Source organism: Pelodiscus sinensis, chromosome 18 (genome assembly GCF_049634645.1).
Source record: "Pelodiscus sinensis isolate JC-2024 chromosome 18, ASM4963464v1, whole genome shotgun sequence".
Taxonomy (NCBI): Eukaryota; Metazoa; Chordata; order Testudines; family Trionychidae; genus Pelodiscus; species Pelodiscus sinensis.
The window spans coordinates 28,609,967-28,625,212 of record NC_134728.1 but is presented as its reverse complement, the minus strand read 5'-3'; the positions used below and the strand labels follow the sequence as shown (position 1 = coordinate 28,625,212).

Sequence of the window (15,246 nt, the reverse complement as noted above, 5' to 3'; positions counted from 1 at the left end):
TAACACTTTAAATGATAACAAAACCTGTAGATGGTATCATGAGCTTTCGTGGGCACAGTCTGTTTCTTCAGATGACCAGAGTGTTGGATGTCCAGAACTAAAATAAATAGGGGAGAAGGGTTCAAATGGTTGAAATGGTTCAAGTAGCTATAAGAGGCTGATAGGAACAATTAACACCTCCATTGTTTGGTTGGTTGGTTAAGCCATTAGGACATGGGAGGTAGTGTGCGAGCCAGCTGTTGTCCCTGTTCATACCATTTGTATAAGATAAGGTGATAATTGTTCTTATCAGTCTCTTGTAACTACTTGAACCATCTACCCACTCTCTTTTCTCTCTCTCTCTCTTTCTTTTTTTCACCCTCCTTTTTTCCTCCTCCCTCCTCCTCCCCTTATTTATTATTGGATCTGGACTTCTAATACTCCAGTCATCTGAAGAAGTGGGTTGTGCCCACGAAAGCTCGTGATAGCATCTTCATGTTTTGTTAGTCTTTAAGATGCTACTAGACTATTTGTTGTTTTTTAAGTTTTTCCTGTTAGACTAACTCAGCTACCCCTCTGAAGCTTTTGAACATACAAGACACTGCATTCATCCCTACGGAGTGCAAATCCATCAACACAAAGAAACTCGCACAGATCCAAACAGACATCATTTTCCTTTCCAAGTGCACATAGATGAACAACACACCTAAGGGACTGAGAGTGAAAAACCCACCTCAATCTACATATCCCACAGACTAGAGCCAGAACTTATGCCACACTCTCGCAAAGAAACTGAGGAACCATCTTATCAGCATTCTATACATCAAACAGAAGAAAATCAAGGAAGAGCTCTCAACATTAGAAACTATCATAAAAAACCAAGCTTCCACACACACTTCATCTTTTCCAGACTTTCCTAAAATTCAACAAACCACCTATAAGGATTACTTCATCTTCCTTCAAAAGAAAAAGGACAATAAACTATACAAACTCCTACATGCCTCAGGATCTCTCATTCCCGATACTTTCAACTCACCTAGCAACATTGTCAACTTACTCAACCACTCTCTTAGCCCAGCAGAGGAATCTGTCTTATATTGAGGACTCTTCTTCTGCCCCACTACCCCTACAAACATGGTTCAGTTCTGTGGAGATCTGGAAGCCTATTTTCACCACCTCCACCTAAAGGAATATTTCCAACACTCCGATGTACAACAAAATGACCCCCCCCCCACTTCCAATCCCACAAGAGGAAGGCTTTTATGTGGACCCCTACTAACAGTCATAATGAAAGTTTTGACTTCTACATCGACTGCTTCCGCAAACGTGCTCAAGCTGACATTGTCAGCAAACAACATCAAGTAACATATAACTTCAGTTATGCAGAATGCAATGCTATCCACAGGCTCAAAAACAATTCTAGCATCATAATCAAAGAGGCTGACAAAAAGGGTGCTGTAGTTATCATGAACAGAACAGGTTATGAACAGGAGGCAATCAGACAACTCACCAACACCAGGTTCTACAAGCTTCTCTCTTGTGATTCCACTAAAGAATACCAAAAAATCCTGAAACAACTGCTCATGAAGTTCCTGGATGCTGCTCAGGAACAAATGTACACTAACACCCCCCTATTCCCCGACAAGGAGTTTTCTATCTGCTATTCAAGATATACAAACCTGGAAATCCCGGACGACCCATCATCTCAACCATTGGGACACTTACAGCAGGATTATCTGTCGATATTGACTCTCTCTTCAGACCCTATACTACCAGCACTCCTACCTATCTTCGAGACACCACCAACTTCCTGAGGAAACTACAAACCATCAGTAATCTTCCTGAAAACACCATCCTGGATATCATGGGCATAGAAGCCCTTTACACCAACATTCCACATGAAGACGGATTACAGGCTATCAGGAACATGATCCCCGATAACACCTCTGCACACCTGGTTACAGAGCTCTGTGACTTTGTCCTCACCCACAACTACTTCTGATTCGGAGACAATTTGTATCTTGAAGTCAGTGGCACGGCCACGGGCACCTGCATGGCACCACAATATGTCAACATCTTTATGGCTGACCTTTCCTCAGCTCTTGACCCCAGCATCCTTACTCTATTTACGCTATATTGATGACATCTTTATCATATGGAGCCATGGGAAATAGACGCATGAAGAATTCCAGAGCGATTTCAACAACTTCCACCCCACCATCTTCCTCAGCCTGGATCACTCCACACAACAGATTCACTTCCTTGATACTACAGTACAATTAAATGATGGACAATTTTCCACCATCTTATACCAGAAACCTACCGACCACTACACATGCCTCTAACTTCCATCCCAGACACATTTCTTAATCGATTGTACACAGCTAAGCCCTAAGATACAACTGGATTTGCTCCAATCCCACAGACAAACGCCTAAATGATCTGTATAGAGCATTCCTAAAAATGAAATACCCACCTGGAGAAATGAAAAAACAGATTGACAGAGCCAAAAAAGTACCCAGACATAAATTACTTCAAGACAGGCCCCAAAGAAAAAACAACAGAATTACACTTGTCATTACCTACAGTCTACAACTTAAACCCCTCCAATGCATAATCAGCAATCTACCACCTATCCTGGAAAATGACCCCTCATTTTCAGAGACCTTGGGGAAAAGCCAGGCCTCACCTACAGACAACCCCCTAACCTCAAACAAATTCTTTACAGTTACCACACAATACACCTCCATCATAATCATCCAGGCTCATTTAACTGTACATTCACTAATGTGATCTATGTCATCAAATGCCAACAATGTCCCACTGCCATGTATACTGGCCAAACTAGACCGTCTCTGCAGGAAAGAATTAAAGGACACTAATTATATATCTGAAAAGGCAATATACAAGAACCTGTTGGAAAACACTTTAATCTGCCTGGACACTCATTAACGGATCTCCAAGTCACCTTTTTGTTTCAGGCCAATTCCACAAGCCAAATACACAGGGAAGGACTGGAACTTAACTTCTTGAAGTTTAATTCTTATGCAAATGATATGAACAGGGACAGCGGCTGGCTCACACACTACCTTCCACATCCTAATGACTTAACCAACCAATGGAAGTGCTAATTGTTCTTATCACCCTCTTGTAACTACTTGAACCATCTACTCACTGTCTCTCTCTCTCTTTTCCCCCCTCCTTTTCTCTCTCTTTTTTTCCCTCCTTCTTCCCTTCCCTTATTTATTCTTGGATCTGGACTTCCATTATACAAGCTATTGGTGAGATGCCATTTGGAATACTGTGTGCAGATCTGGTCTCCCATGTTTAAGAAGGATGAATTCAAACTGGAACAGGTACAAAGAAGGGCCACTAGGATGATTTGAGGAATGGAAAACCTGTCTTATGAAAGGAGACTCAAGGAGCTTGGCTTGTTTACCTTAACCAAAAGAAGGCTGAGGGGAGACATGATTGCTCTCTTTAAATATATTAGAGGGATAAATACCAGGGATGGAGAGGAATTATTTAAGTTTAATACAAATGTGGACACAAGAACAAATGGATATAAGCTGGCTAGTAGGAAGTTTAGACTTGAGATTAGACGAAGGTTTCTAACCATTAAAGGAATGAGGTTCTGGAACGGCCTTCCAAGGGAATTAGTGGGGGCAAAAGATCTATCTGGCTTCAAGATTAAACTAGATGGGATTATGAAGGGGATGGTTTGATGAGATAACATGATCTTGGTAACTAATTGACCATTATCAGTGGTAAATAGCTCAATGGAGGGATGATAGGAGTTACTAGAGAACTTTCTGGGTGTCTGGCTGGTGAGTCTTGCCCACATGCTCAGGGTTTAGCTGATCGCCATATTTGGGGACGGGAAGGAATTTTCCTCCAGGGTAGATTGGCAGAGGCCCTGGAAGTTTTTCGCCTTCCTCTGTAGCATGGGGCACAGATCACAGCTGGAGGATTCTCTGCATCTTGGGGTCTTCAAACTATTTGAAGGCTTCAATATCTGAGATATAGGTGAGAGGATTATTCTAGGAGTGGGTGGGTGAGATTCTGTGGTCTGCATTGTGCAGGGGGTCAGACTAGATGATCATAATGGTCCCTTCTGACCTTAAAGTCTATGAGTCTATAATATTCCAGTCTTCTGAAGTGGGTTGCCCACGAAAGCTCATGATACCATCTACATGTTTTGTTAGTCTTTAAGATGCTACCAGACTATTTGTTGTTTTGTAAGTTTTTCCTGTTAGACTAACTCAGCTACCCCTCTGAATCTTATAAATATTGGGACATACCTTCCATATGTAGAGTTGTGATATTAAAGACGATTGAATGTTCAATCTGCACATACAATTACCATGACTTCACATGGAAATCTAGTAGTTGGGCATATACACGGTTAATTAGTCATATTTTCTATATACAATTACACATTTTGTGTAGGCAGTCACAATACCTGGTGCTCAGAGACTGGGCAAATCATCACACATGCATTTGGTATTCCTTTTCTTGTTGCAGATATGACCTGCTTCATTTTCTTACTCATGTACAATTTGCTGTCTACAAAGCGATTTCCTCAAGGGAAGCAAAACTGATTACAGACGTGCAAAATGATTACACTGAAATTACACATTTTGCCTCAATGGGTCTTATTACAAACTTGAAATGCAGACCAGAATCCCAAAGGTTTCCAAACCTTTTGAGAGACTCTGGAATGCATAGCTAAGCACATCCGGCCTCATTTATGGCGTCATAATGAAATCACATGAAATTCTGGGATCCACATGATTTTGCCCATAAGTCAAGTGAAATGTAGCCATTTTCACTGAGTTTCATAAGATTCAGAGCTCATTTTAACTTCATATCAAAGGCAAATGAATTATCAGACACAAGCATGATTTATTCGGGAAAAAGTCAGCCTGGCTTCTCTAGAGGGAAGTCACGCTTCACCAAGCTACTAGAATTCTTTGAGGGTGAATCCAATTGACACAGTGAACTTGGATTTACGAAAAGCCTGTGAGAAGATCCCTTAGCAGGGGTTCTTGAGAAAACTAAGCAGTAATGGGATCACAGGGAAAGATATCTTGGAACTGGTTAAAAGAGAAAACAAAGATAGGACTTAAGCAGTCACAATGCAAAGAGAGAAACAGCAGGGTCTCTCAAGGACTTGTAATGGAACTTGTGCTGTTAAGTATTCATTAATGATCTGGAAAAGGGAGTGAATAGTGAGTAGAAAAATTTGCAGGTGATACAAAATTATTCAAGATAATTCAGTCCAAAGAGTTATAGGGCATCTCACGAAATTGAATGTTTTGGCCACAAAATGTCACAAGAAATTCAACATTGGTAAGTGCAAAGAAATGCACTCCGAGGGCGGGGGGGGGGGGGCGGAATCTCATCTACACATATATAGTGAAGGGACCTAAATTAGTTGTTACTGTTCAGGTAAGAGTTATTTGAGTTACTGTGGATAGTTCTGAAGTTTTCAGAGATCTGTGTTAAGCAGTAAATGCTACAAGAATACCGTGTACTATTATATCATATTGCCACTACATAAATCCACAGTGTGCCCACAGTTTAAATACTGTATCCAGTTCTGGATGCCCCATCTCTATAAGCAGTAGTGAACTGGAAAAAGGTCAGAGAAGGGCAACAAAGATGATCAAGCATGTGAAACAACAACAACAAAATGTAAAAGATTAGGGTTGTTCCACTTAGAAAAGACATGATTAAGGTGGATATAATGGAAATGTATTAAATCATGTATAATGTGAAAAGAGCAAATAGAGATGGCTTATTTACTCTTTACCACATTACAAAATCCAGGGATCATCCAATGAAAATAATAGGCAGCAGGTTTAATACTAACAAGAGGAAATACTTTTTCACATAATACACAACTGATCTCTGGAATTCATTGCCATGAGATGTTGTGATGGCCAAAAGTATAAATGGGTTAAAAACAGAACTAAATAAGTTCATGGAAGATAGGTTTATCAGTGGCCAATAGCCAAGACAGTCAGGGATGCAACCACTACTTAGGGCAACCCCAAGTTTCTGACTGCCAGAAGCTGGGAAGAGAAGAAAGGGATGGATCATTCAATACTTGTCCTACTCTGTAAACTGCTCTTGAAAAGCTAGTCCAAGCCAATGCTAGAAACAGGATCCTGGGCAAGATGGACTATTAGTCTGACCCAGTGTGGCTGGTCTTATTTCTTATGAAGAGGGTTTTAAGAAGTGAGAATTCACATCATCAAAAACCAGAAGGCATATTCAAAAATGTGAACTTCAAGTATCAAGATTCTCTGACAGTGTTGCCAATTCTAGTGATTTTCATTGTTAGCATATTTTGTATTTTTCTTGAAGTCCCAGCTTCTGAAGTGCAATTTCATGAGACTTTTACCTTTCATTTAAAAAAAAAAGTTTTCCAGCCCGCAGGGTTGCAGAGAAAACCTTGGAAACATGAACCCTAATGGCACATAAATCCAAAGACAGATTTTTTTAAAAAGACCCATTAGTTTTAAGCCCACATAATGATTTTTGAAGGCCTGATTCATGATTATTGCATGCTTGGGGCTGGCACAGTACTAAGACTCCCCAACACTCTTTTTAAAAAAAGATATCACAGAGAATCTCTCTAAAGTCACAGTCTAGGAAAGGTGGAGAATATCTTAAAGTTTCTCAGACTACAAAAAAGCACCGGAATCCAAAGAGGTGCCTGCCTTTCATTTTTGTTCACATGCAGGGGATCCTCCATGTGTTATTTGCTCTGTCTCCTTACCTACTGAGTATATCACTAGAATAACTCTCTGTAAAGCCCAATCTAATGCAGTAAAGATTTCCTTTAAAATATCTAGTACAGCCGATGTGTTAACTACTTAATTCCGGTCATTGAAACATGGTGACTAACTTGAACCAGCTTTTAGTGCTTTTTGCAATACTAAATCCATACTTCTTACTGCAAAACATCTAATTCCAGAGATGGAAGTGGAAGGAGTCAGGGTCAGACCACTAGTTATGTTGGCCTAACCATTTGATAGTGAAAGTCAGTCAGCTGAAACTGAGCGCATCCTATTGTTCTTGTTTCTTTGGGACTAGATAAAGCCATATATATCTGCAAGGGTGGCCCGTGAGCCTAGGCAAACTAGGCAGTTGCCTAAGGCGCTGCTGGCCCAGGCGCCCGATGATGACATCACAGGGTGCTGGGGCGCCCCATGATTATGTTACAGCCATTGACGGCTGTGCAGGCGGGGGCGCCAATCGCGCCTTCTGCCTGGGGCGCCAGCTGCCGCAGCCGGCCTCAGGCCACTCCTGTATATCTGCCATCTTTATAGAAGTAATATTAGAGAGAAGGATGATACATATTCATAAAATGAATGGTACTTCTCCTCCCTGGTTCCTTGTCCCAGTGTTCTTGGCCAGTCACTCCAAATTTCCCCCACATCAATGTCCAGTTTCCCTCCCAGTAGCAGCTTCAGTTCTTGGTCTCACCTTCTGTTCCTGCCCCCATTTTTCTGAATTTTAATTATGAAGTCCTGTAGTGGTCCTGCAGGTTAACCAGTTACCCTTTTACATCCATAGTCCACACACCCCTGCCAATAATGAGTGGCCATTTGCGAAGGATAGGAGGAGTGCTGGCTAGCATTCAGTGACTAAAGGGTTAAACTCAGGTAGGTAGTGGGTGTTGGTAGGGGGCCAGGAGAGCCAATGGGGGAGGATGTTGAAATCTGAATTGAAAAGATATACCTGCCTGCTGGGATTTTTTTGTCGGAGTTTACCAGGAGCTGGGGAAACAAGATGAATGTAACCAGGCAGAACTACCATGCCTACAAAGAACACTGGGCATGCAAATTGTCTGGACATTGAAGCATGGATCATGAGTAGATAGGAAAAATGTATATTTAGTCACAACCAGGTTATTCTCTTTGTTTTATTGTTTGGTTAAATGTCTCTGTGCTATGTCCATGTGCCCCCTCCCCCTTCACTGTATCTAAGCTGCACCCAGAGAAATCATGCTTTTCTGTTTTAAGCTGTTCTTTTCTCAGTTGCTCTGCAACACCAAGCACCCACAAAAGCATAATGGAATAATGGACGTTGATCCGAAATAACTTTGGGAGTGTTTACACAGCAAGTACATTATTTCAAAATAACGGGCAGCTTATTCTGATTTCTGTAAACCTCATCGCACGAGGAATAACGCTTATTCTGAAATAGATATTTTGGAATAGGGCATGTATAGACAGGGCACCTGGAGTTATTTCAAAATAAGGGGCCTCCAGGAAATCCCACAGGTTCCTTGCTGGACCCTCTGTCCACACTCATCAGAACTGTATAGCTTCCCTTCCACTAGAGGCTCCATCCTCTCAACATGCAACACTAAAGAGCATAAAATTCTTGACCCTCTAGGGAAACCTGTATCACAATTTTGGAGCCGTTAAACTATTAAAGTAAAATAAGAATTGACCAGGATCTAAACTTAAGGGGCTCGTCTACACTGGCCCCTTTTCCGGAAGGGGCATGTTAATTTCAGCTATCGTAGTAGGGAAATCCGCGGGGGATTTAAATATCCCCCGCGGCATTTAAATAAAAATGTCCGCCGCTTTTTTCCGGCTTTTAGAAAAGCCGGAAAAGAGCGTCTACACTGGCCCCGATCCTCCGGAAAAAGCGCCCTTTGAAGTAGGAATAAGAGCCTCCGGAAAAGGGCGCTTTTTCCGGAGGATCGGGGCCAGTGTAGACGCTCTTTTCCGGCTTTTCTAAAAGCCGGAAAAAAGCGGCGGACATTTTTATTTAAATGCCGCGGGGGATATTTAAATCCCCCGCGGATTTCCCTACTACGATAGCTGAAATTAACATGCCCCTTCCGGAAAAGGGGCCAGTGTAGACGTAGCCAAGGGGTTCATACAGCCAATGTATTTTTGCATTCAAGAAGCATTTAGTAACCAACTATATTATTTTATTATATTTTTAGTGTTAGGCAACATTCAATTAATATAAAAAATGAAGAAACTATTTTCTAGTGATCCCCATTCACTAGGGCTACGTCTACACTGGCATGATTTCCGAAAATGCTTTTAACAGAAAAGTTTTCCGTTAAAAGCATTTTCGGAAAAGCACGTCTAGATTGGCAGGATGCTTTTCCGCAAAAGCACTTTTTGCGGAAAAGCATCTGTGGCCAATCTAGATGTGGTTTTCCGCAAAAAAGCCCCGATCGCCATTTTCGCAATCGTTGCTTTTTTGCGGAAAACAGTACTGTGCTGTTTACTCTGGCTCTCTTGCGCTTATGATTTGCGCAACAGGGCTTTTGCCCGAACAGGAGCAGCACAGTATTTCCGCAAGAACACTAACGATCTTACATGAGATCGTCAGCGTTCTTGCGGAAATTCAAGCGGCCAGTGTAGACAGCTGGCAAGTTTTTCTGCAAAATCGTATGATTTTGCCGAAAAACTTGCCAGTCTAGACACAGCCTAGGGCTGTGTCTACACTGGCATGAATTTCCGGAAATGCTTAAAACGGAATACTATTCCGTTTTCAGTTTTTCCGGAAAAGGAGTGTCTACATTGGCAGGCTGCTTTTCCGGAAAAGCCCTTTTTCCGGAAAAGCGTCTGTGGCCAATGTAGACGCGCTTTTCCGGAAAAGAGCGCCAATCGTCATTTTCGCGATTGGGGCTTTTTTCCGGAAAAGACTACTGGGCTGTCTACACTGGCCCTTTTCCGGAACAGTGTTCCAGAATAAGGACTTATGCCCGAGCGGGAGCAGAATAGTTTTTCCGGAATAGCGGCTGATTTTGTACAGTAGAGCATCGTTGTTTTTCTGGAAATTCAAGGGCCAGTGTAGACAGCTCGCAGCTTATTCCGGAAAAGCGGCTGATTTTCCAGAATAAGTGGCCAGTGTAGACATAGCCTAGATGTTTGTCAACACTGGGAAAAATCAGTGGGTTTAAATGAGTATGTTTTTCGTAGAAAACACAAAGTTCTACTACTTTCAAAGAGGATGAGATAAAAGCACATTAATTAACTATTTATGTATATCTGCAGGAACCATACAGACAGTGAGCATATGTAAAACCAACAGGTGGAACCAAATCTGGGACCTCTGGAGATTAGTGCATGAGTCTCTACCACATGGACTAAAAGCCAGCCACAGCTGAGAGGCAGCTATAGAGAAACCTCATGCTCTCTCTCTGTATGTGGTTTAAGTGTCACTAAATGGGACAGTAATAGAGATGTAGCCATGTTAGTCTGATCTTGCTGAAACAAAAGACAGGACTGTGCAGCACTTTAAAGACTAACAAGATGGTTTATTAAAGTGCTGCATAGTCCTGTCTTTTGTTTCACTAAATGGGACAGTGAACCGTGTGTGCATCACATATGCAACAGATAACTGTGGGGATATATTCACACTCCAACTAAATATTTGTGTAGGCAAGCCCCTAGTATCTAGGGCAGGCAAAAACCATCTCTTCATTTAAAAACATGTTAGCTGGTCCTGGATGATGGCATGGTTAAACTGACACATGTAAACCCACCATTCATTTTTCTCCCTGTAGGAAAAACCCCTCTAATTGGTTTGGTATGGTTATTCATCTTCAAATATGGGTATATGGTACTGAGTCATGCAGACAAGTTTGGTAGCTTCACACATTTGAATGTGTCCAAACCAAATTGAAGGCCAAGTTCTTTGTCCAAGTCTATGCAGATGAGAATCAGAGAAGCATCCTAATTCAGAAGTGTTTGTAAGAACTAGAAATAATTTTTGACAAGTCAGCCTTTCCTAATCTCACTCGCGTGTCCTTCTTTTGGTAGGGTGCCATTCATAGAATCATAGAACCATAGAGCTGGAAGATACCTCAGAAGGTCATCAAATCCAACCCCCTGCTCTAGGTAGGATTCTCACTCTCTTTCCATCCTTTACTCTCTACACTGGTTAACAAAATGCTTCATTCAGAAATAACCAAATTTATTGTGTGTATTACTGATTAAATATAATGCATTGGGCCGTGAGCAGATGTCACTGTGGAATCTTCCAGCTCCATGTGAAGGCAGTGCTTCAAGTATGTCTAATTACATAACTTATTTTCTGCATCATTATCTAGAAAGACGAGAGTATCTTGTACAAGTGCCTCTGCAGGCTGAGAGATGATTCCTTTAAGTAGGTTTAATTTCAAAGAGGTTAAGTTGCTTGTGTTTTTGTATGTAAAAGAAAACAAATCTATTATGAAATGATTCATGCAGGCAGTTGGGAAGGGGGAGGATGGCAGTAGTCGATGTTTTTGTTGTTTTAAAACCACACATCTCAAGAAGTTCAAATCAATCTATGGTGGCCCATGATGGTGTTTCGTGTAACAAGAACCCTAACCCTAACCCTAACTTGCTTTAGTTTCCAGATAAAATGTGTTTGGTAGGTTCAATGACATGTCTATTGGACATTTGTCCATATCAACTCCCTCTCTCATCCTGTGTTTGACATGATTATGTCCATTCAAAAGAAATCCAGATTTGATACAACAGGTGTGTTTGAAGGAATATTAAATAAAGTACACTAGCTAAGCTAGGTAAAGCAAGCTTGCAAAACATTTTTGTACATACATTTGCCTTTAAAGGGGGAAAGTAACCCTTAAATTAGCAAATTGTTCTCAGAGAATTGTGCTCATTCTGCCTGGCACACAACATGTGCACAGAGAAAAACAGAACATGATTTCACTCATATGCAGCCAAAAGGGGAAAAATCGAGTATAGAAAGAATTTTCATTTCCAAGCTCTATTAAATAGAGACAACCTGAAACTACAATTTCCACTCCTTTTAAATATTAACAAGGTTCACATTTTAATCTCCAGTCTGCTCCTATATTGAGGGTGGGGTTTTGGTTCTGCATCTAATTTAAAGGTGATCACTGTTCTTGTAAGAGTTCAGCATAAAATGATGTAAATCTCATCTTGCAAGAATTTCACCATTCATAATAGCTGAAATATCATCAAATCAGATCTCAGAAGGGCCTTGCAAATCAACAGATCTCTGCTTTATGTCCACAGATGTCTGCATCTACCAATCTAAACTGGATCTGCATAGGGGCTCTAGTTATGGTCCAGGTATGGATCTGAACATTGCCTGCTCTTTCCACCTAAAGTACAAGGATGTGAAAAAGAACAATAAGCCAGTGATTTTTATATACATACCACATGAACAACCCCATAAATCTATAGAGTAGTCCTTGAGTTTCCTCCTGGTCACTAAGGTTTTGTCCAGGGGCTGTGCCCATTTGATTCACTGCAGAGAGTGGGGCACCTTTTTATAATCCTGCATAGGGCCCCATAAATCCTACGGACGGCCGTGCCACTATACAATAAAAAGAATGGACTGCATTTATGGCTTCTTAAGACTAACCCCTCGTTTTTTTGCTATGACTATAGAGGTGTTATTAGGCCAAGCTACCTTAAATGATCCCTTTTAATATGTGCTAAGTACTTCTGCTAAGCAATCTGTCCCACCTTGTGTTTATCTTTCCCAGACCTTAAGAGGAGAGCTCTATGCAGCTTGAAAGCTTGCCTCTCACCAACAGAAATTGTCCAATAAAAGGTATTAACCCTTCCGCCCCCCCCCGCCCCACCTTGTCTCTCTAATGGGTTTTTAAGTGATGTACTTAACTGACAAATTGCATACACAAGTATTATTTTATTTGCATGTGTAAATGGGTGCACTGAATGAACAAGCTTTTCTGTGGGCAGACCTCACACTTCTTCCTTTGACATTTTAGCACAGTGCGCTTCAAGCAATGGTAAATAAGATAAAGGAAAGTTTAATAAAGTGTAGGGAAAAACTGCCATACTCTGCAACCTCTCAAGTTATATGAGTAGTTCTTACTCATACTAGTAGATCCGCCAAAGTCAATGAGGCTACCGACATGTATAAACAATAGTTGTATAACTACTGCTGTGTGGGATCAGGCATCTAGGATTACAGTCAGGTTAAAAAGTACAGCTAGTGTCAGAAACATAACTATTAAAAACATCTCAAGACACAAAATATCTGCTTATTATGAAACGTATCCAAGTCCTATCTGTTTTCTGAATCATAGCTGCACATTACACACTAGGACTGTGTCTACACTGGGCCACTTATTCCGGAAAATCAGCCGCTTTTCTGGAATAAGCTGCGAGCTGTCTACACTGGCCCTTGAATTTCCGGAAAAGCAACGACGCTCTACTGTACAAAATCAGCCGCTATTCCGGAAAAGCTACACTGTTCCCACTCGGGCATAAGTCCTTATTCCGGAACACTGTTCTGGAAAAGGGCCAGTGTAGACAGCCCAGTAGTCTTTTCCGGAAAAAAGCCCCGATCGCGAAAATGACGATCGGGGCTCTTTTCCGGAAAAGTGCATCTACATTGGCCACAGATGCTTTTCCGGAAAAAGGGCTTTTCCGGAAAAGCAGCCTGCCAATGTAGACGCTCTTTTTCCGGAAATACTTATAACGAAAATTATTCTGTTTTAAGCATTTCCAGAAATTCATGCCAGTGTAGACACAGCCTAGGGGCTCTTAAAATGATAATGGAAAAGCCATCTACAAGCTATGCTCTCGTTCAAAGTTTGAGACTCAACAGTTCACACAAAGATAATCTGTTTGAAAATTTTGCTGCTATCCATAGCAGCAATAATTTCAGACAGTTTCATCCACCCATGAACAAAACCAAGCTCTCAGAAATCACTTCTCCCCACTGCAAGATTTTAATGCTCTGTCCAGCATTTTCTAAAGGAAATGACTGTCTCTAAACAGGCAAATCATGCCATGCTCAGCAGGGTAATAATCACCCTAGAGTAAACCACTCCAGAATCCTCACCCTCTCACATAAAGCATAAAATAAATTAACGTTCTGCTTCAATCGCTGCCCCATTTCACCACCAGTCATTTAAAAACCACATATGAATGCCACGTGCATCTGCAAAAATCATATCTCCTCTCTCACCAAAGGCATAAAATGGATAATTGTAACACAATGGCAAGTTTAAGAAATGTGCAGAACAGCTCAATTGTTTAAACACTATTTTGCACACATATAGCATCGTTCATCTGAGGATCTGAAAGTGCTTTACAAAATAAACCCTCCATACCTTTGTTGAGGTACTGTCCTTTTTCTTCAGACAGGCAAAATGACTTGCCCGAGTCTAGGCAGTGACTTTCAGAATCTGGCCTAGAACCCAGCACTCCTTTTTTTTAGGTCCATGCTCTACCCACAGTTGCCTTCTTCAGATAGACAACTTAACCAGATTCACTAGTGTCATGTGAGTCACATAACCATCTTAGTCCCCTGGACAAAAATCTCAAACTAGAAAGTTTCTTATCTGCTTTCCTCTTCTAAACTGTCCACTTGCCCTACACCCTCTGATCTGACACCCATTCTTGTCTCCACTCTTACCCTTCTTAATTTTTCTCTTTTTCTAGTTCTCTTCCTTCTCACTACAAATATGCTTTACCTTCTCCCAACCTAAGAAAACACACCACTGACCCCAAATGGCTCCATCTCTCTTTCATCCGTAAGATCATCAAACATGCTGTTGATAATCACTTTCCCTATAATGACTCCAAAACACTTGGGAATGGTTAAGCTGCTGGTGGGCTACATCATGATGGCCAATACTGTCTTCCTTGTATTTTTCCAACTGTCTGCATCTGCTATTCCTTGTCTTTGACTGTAAACTCTTTGGGACAGGAACTGTCCTTTTGTTCTTGGCTTGTACAGTGCCCAGCCCAAGGGGATCCTGGCTTTTAGGTGCTATAGTGCTACAAATAATCACCACCACCACCATCTCTATCCTTTCAACCACATGAACACAGATGGAGCATTTTATCTCTACTGAGGTAATAGCTTTAGTAAATAACAAGCAGTCCCAGGCAGTGGCTCTACAATGGAAACAGAGACTTACCTCCTTTTGATGGTGAGCATTACTCCTAAGAGGATAATAACAAACATCAGAAGGCCAGCTATAACCCCAGCCATTTTCACTGTGTTGTCAGCCTGCTTTTCGGGCTCTACTGCATTGGAATTCTGGGTGGAAGCTCCTTAAAGGTGGAGGGAGGAAGGACATAAAAATTAGAACTTGTAGAAAATATTTCATAGTGATCAGATTTTAATGGTTAAAACCTAATGATATGAATTTAAACAAACTGCATCAGGCAAATCACTCTTCTAACCTAGTCTTCAGCAGTGGCTAGTACCAGATGTTTCAGAGAGGGGTGTAAAGTGCCAATATAATACACCTGGGCTACG

The 15,246-nt window shown here is 41.3% G+C and overlaps 1 protein-coding gene across 7 annotated transcripts in view; it reads right to left on the bottom strand.

The window, feature by feature from the left end:
* The window catches only part of PTPRT (protein tyrosine phosphatase receptor type T), a 1,030,325-nt gene that overhangs the window by 155,342 nt on the left and 859,737 nt on the right, over nucleotides 1-15,246 (bottom strand). For all 7 annotated transcript variants that reach the window (XM_075901349.1, XM_075901354.1, XM_075901347.1 and 4 more), the window contains one exon: nucleotides 14,903-15,038. In XM_075901349.1, the coding sequence (XP_075757464.1) occupies nucleotides 14,903-15,038 (136 nt within the window). The remainder of the gene's footprint in view (nucleotides 1-14,902; nucleotides 15,039-15,246) is intronic.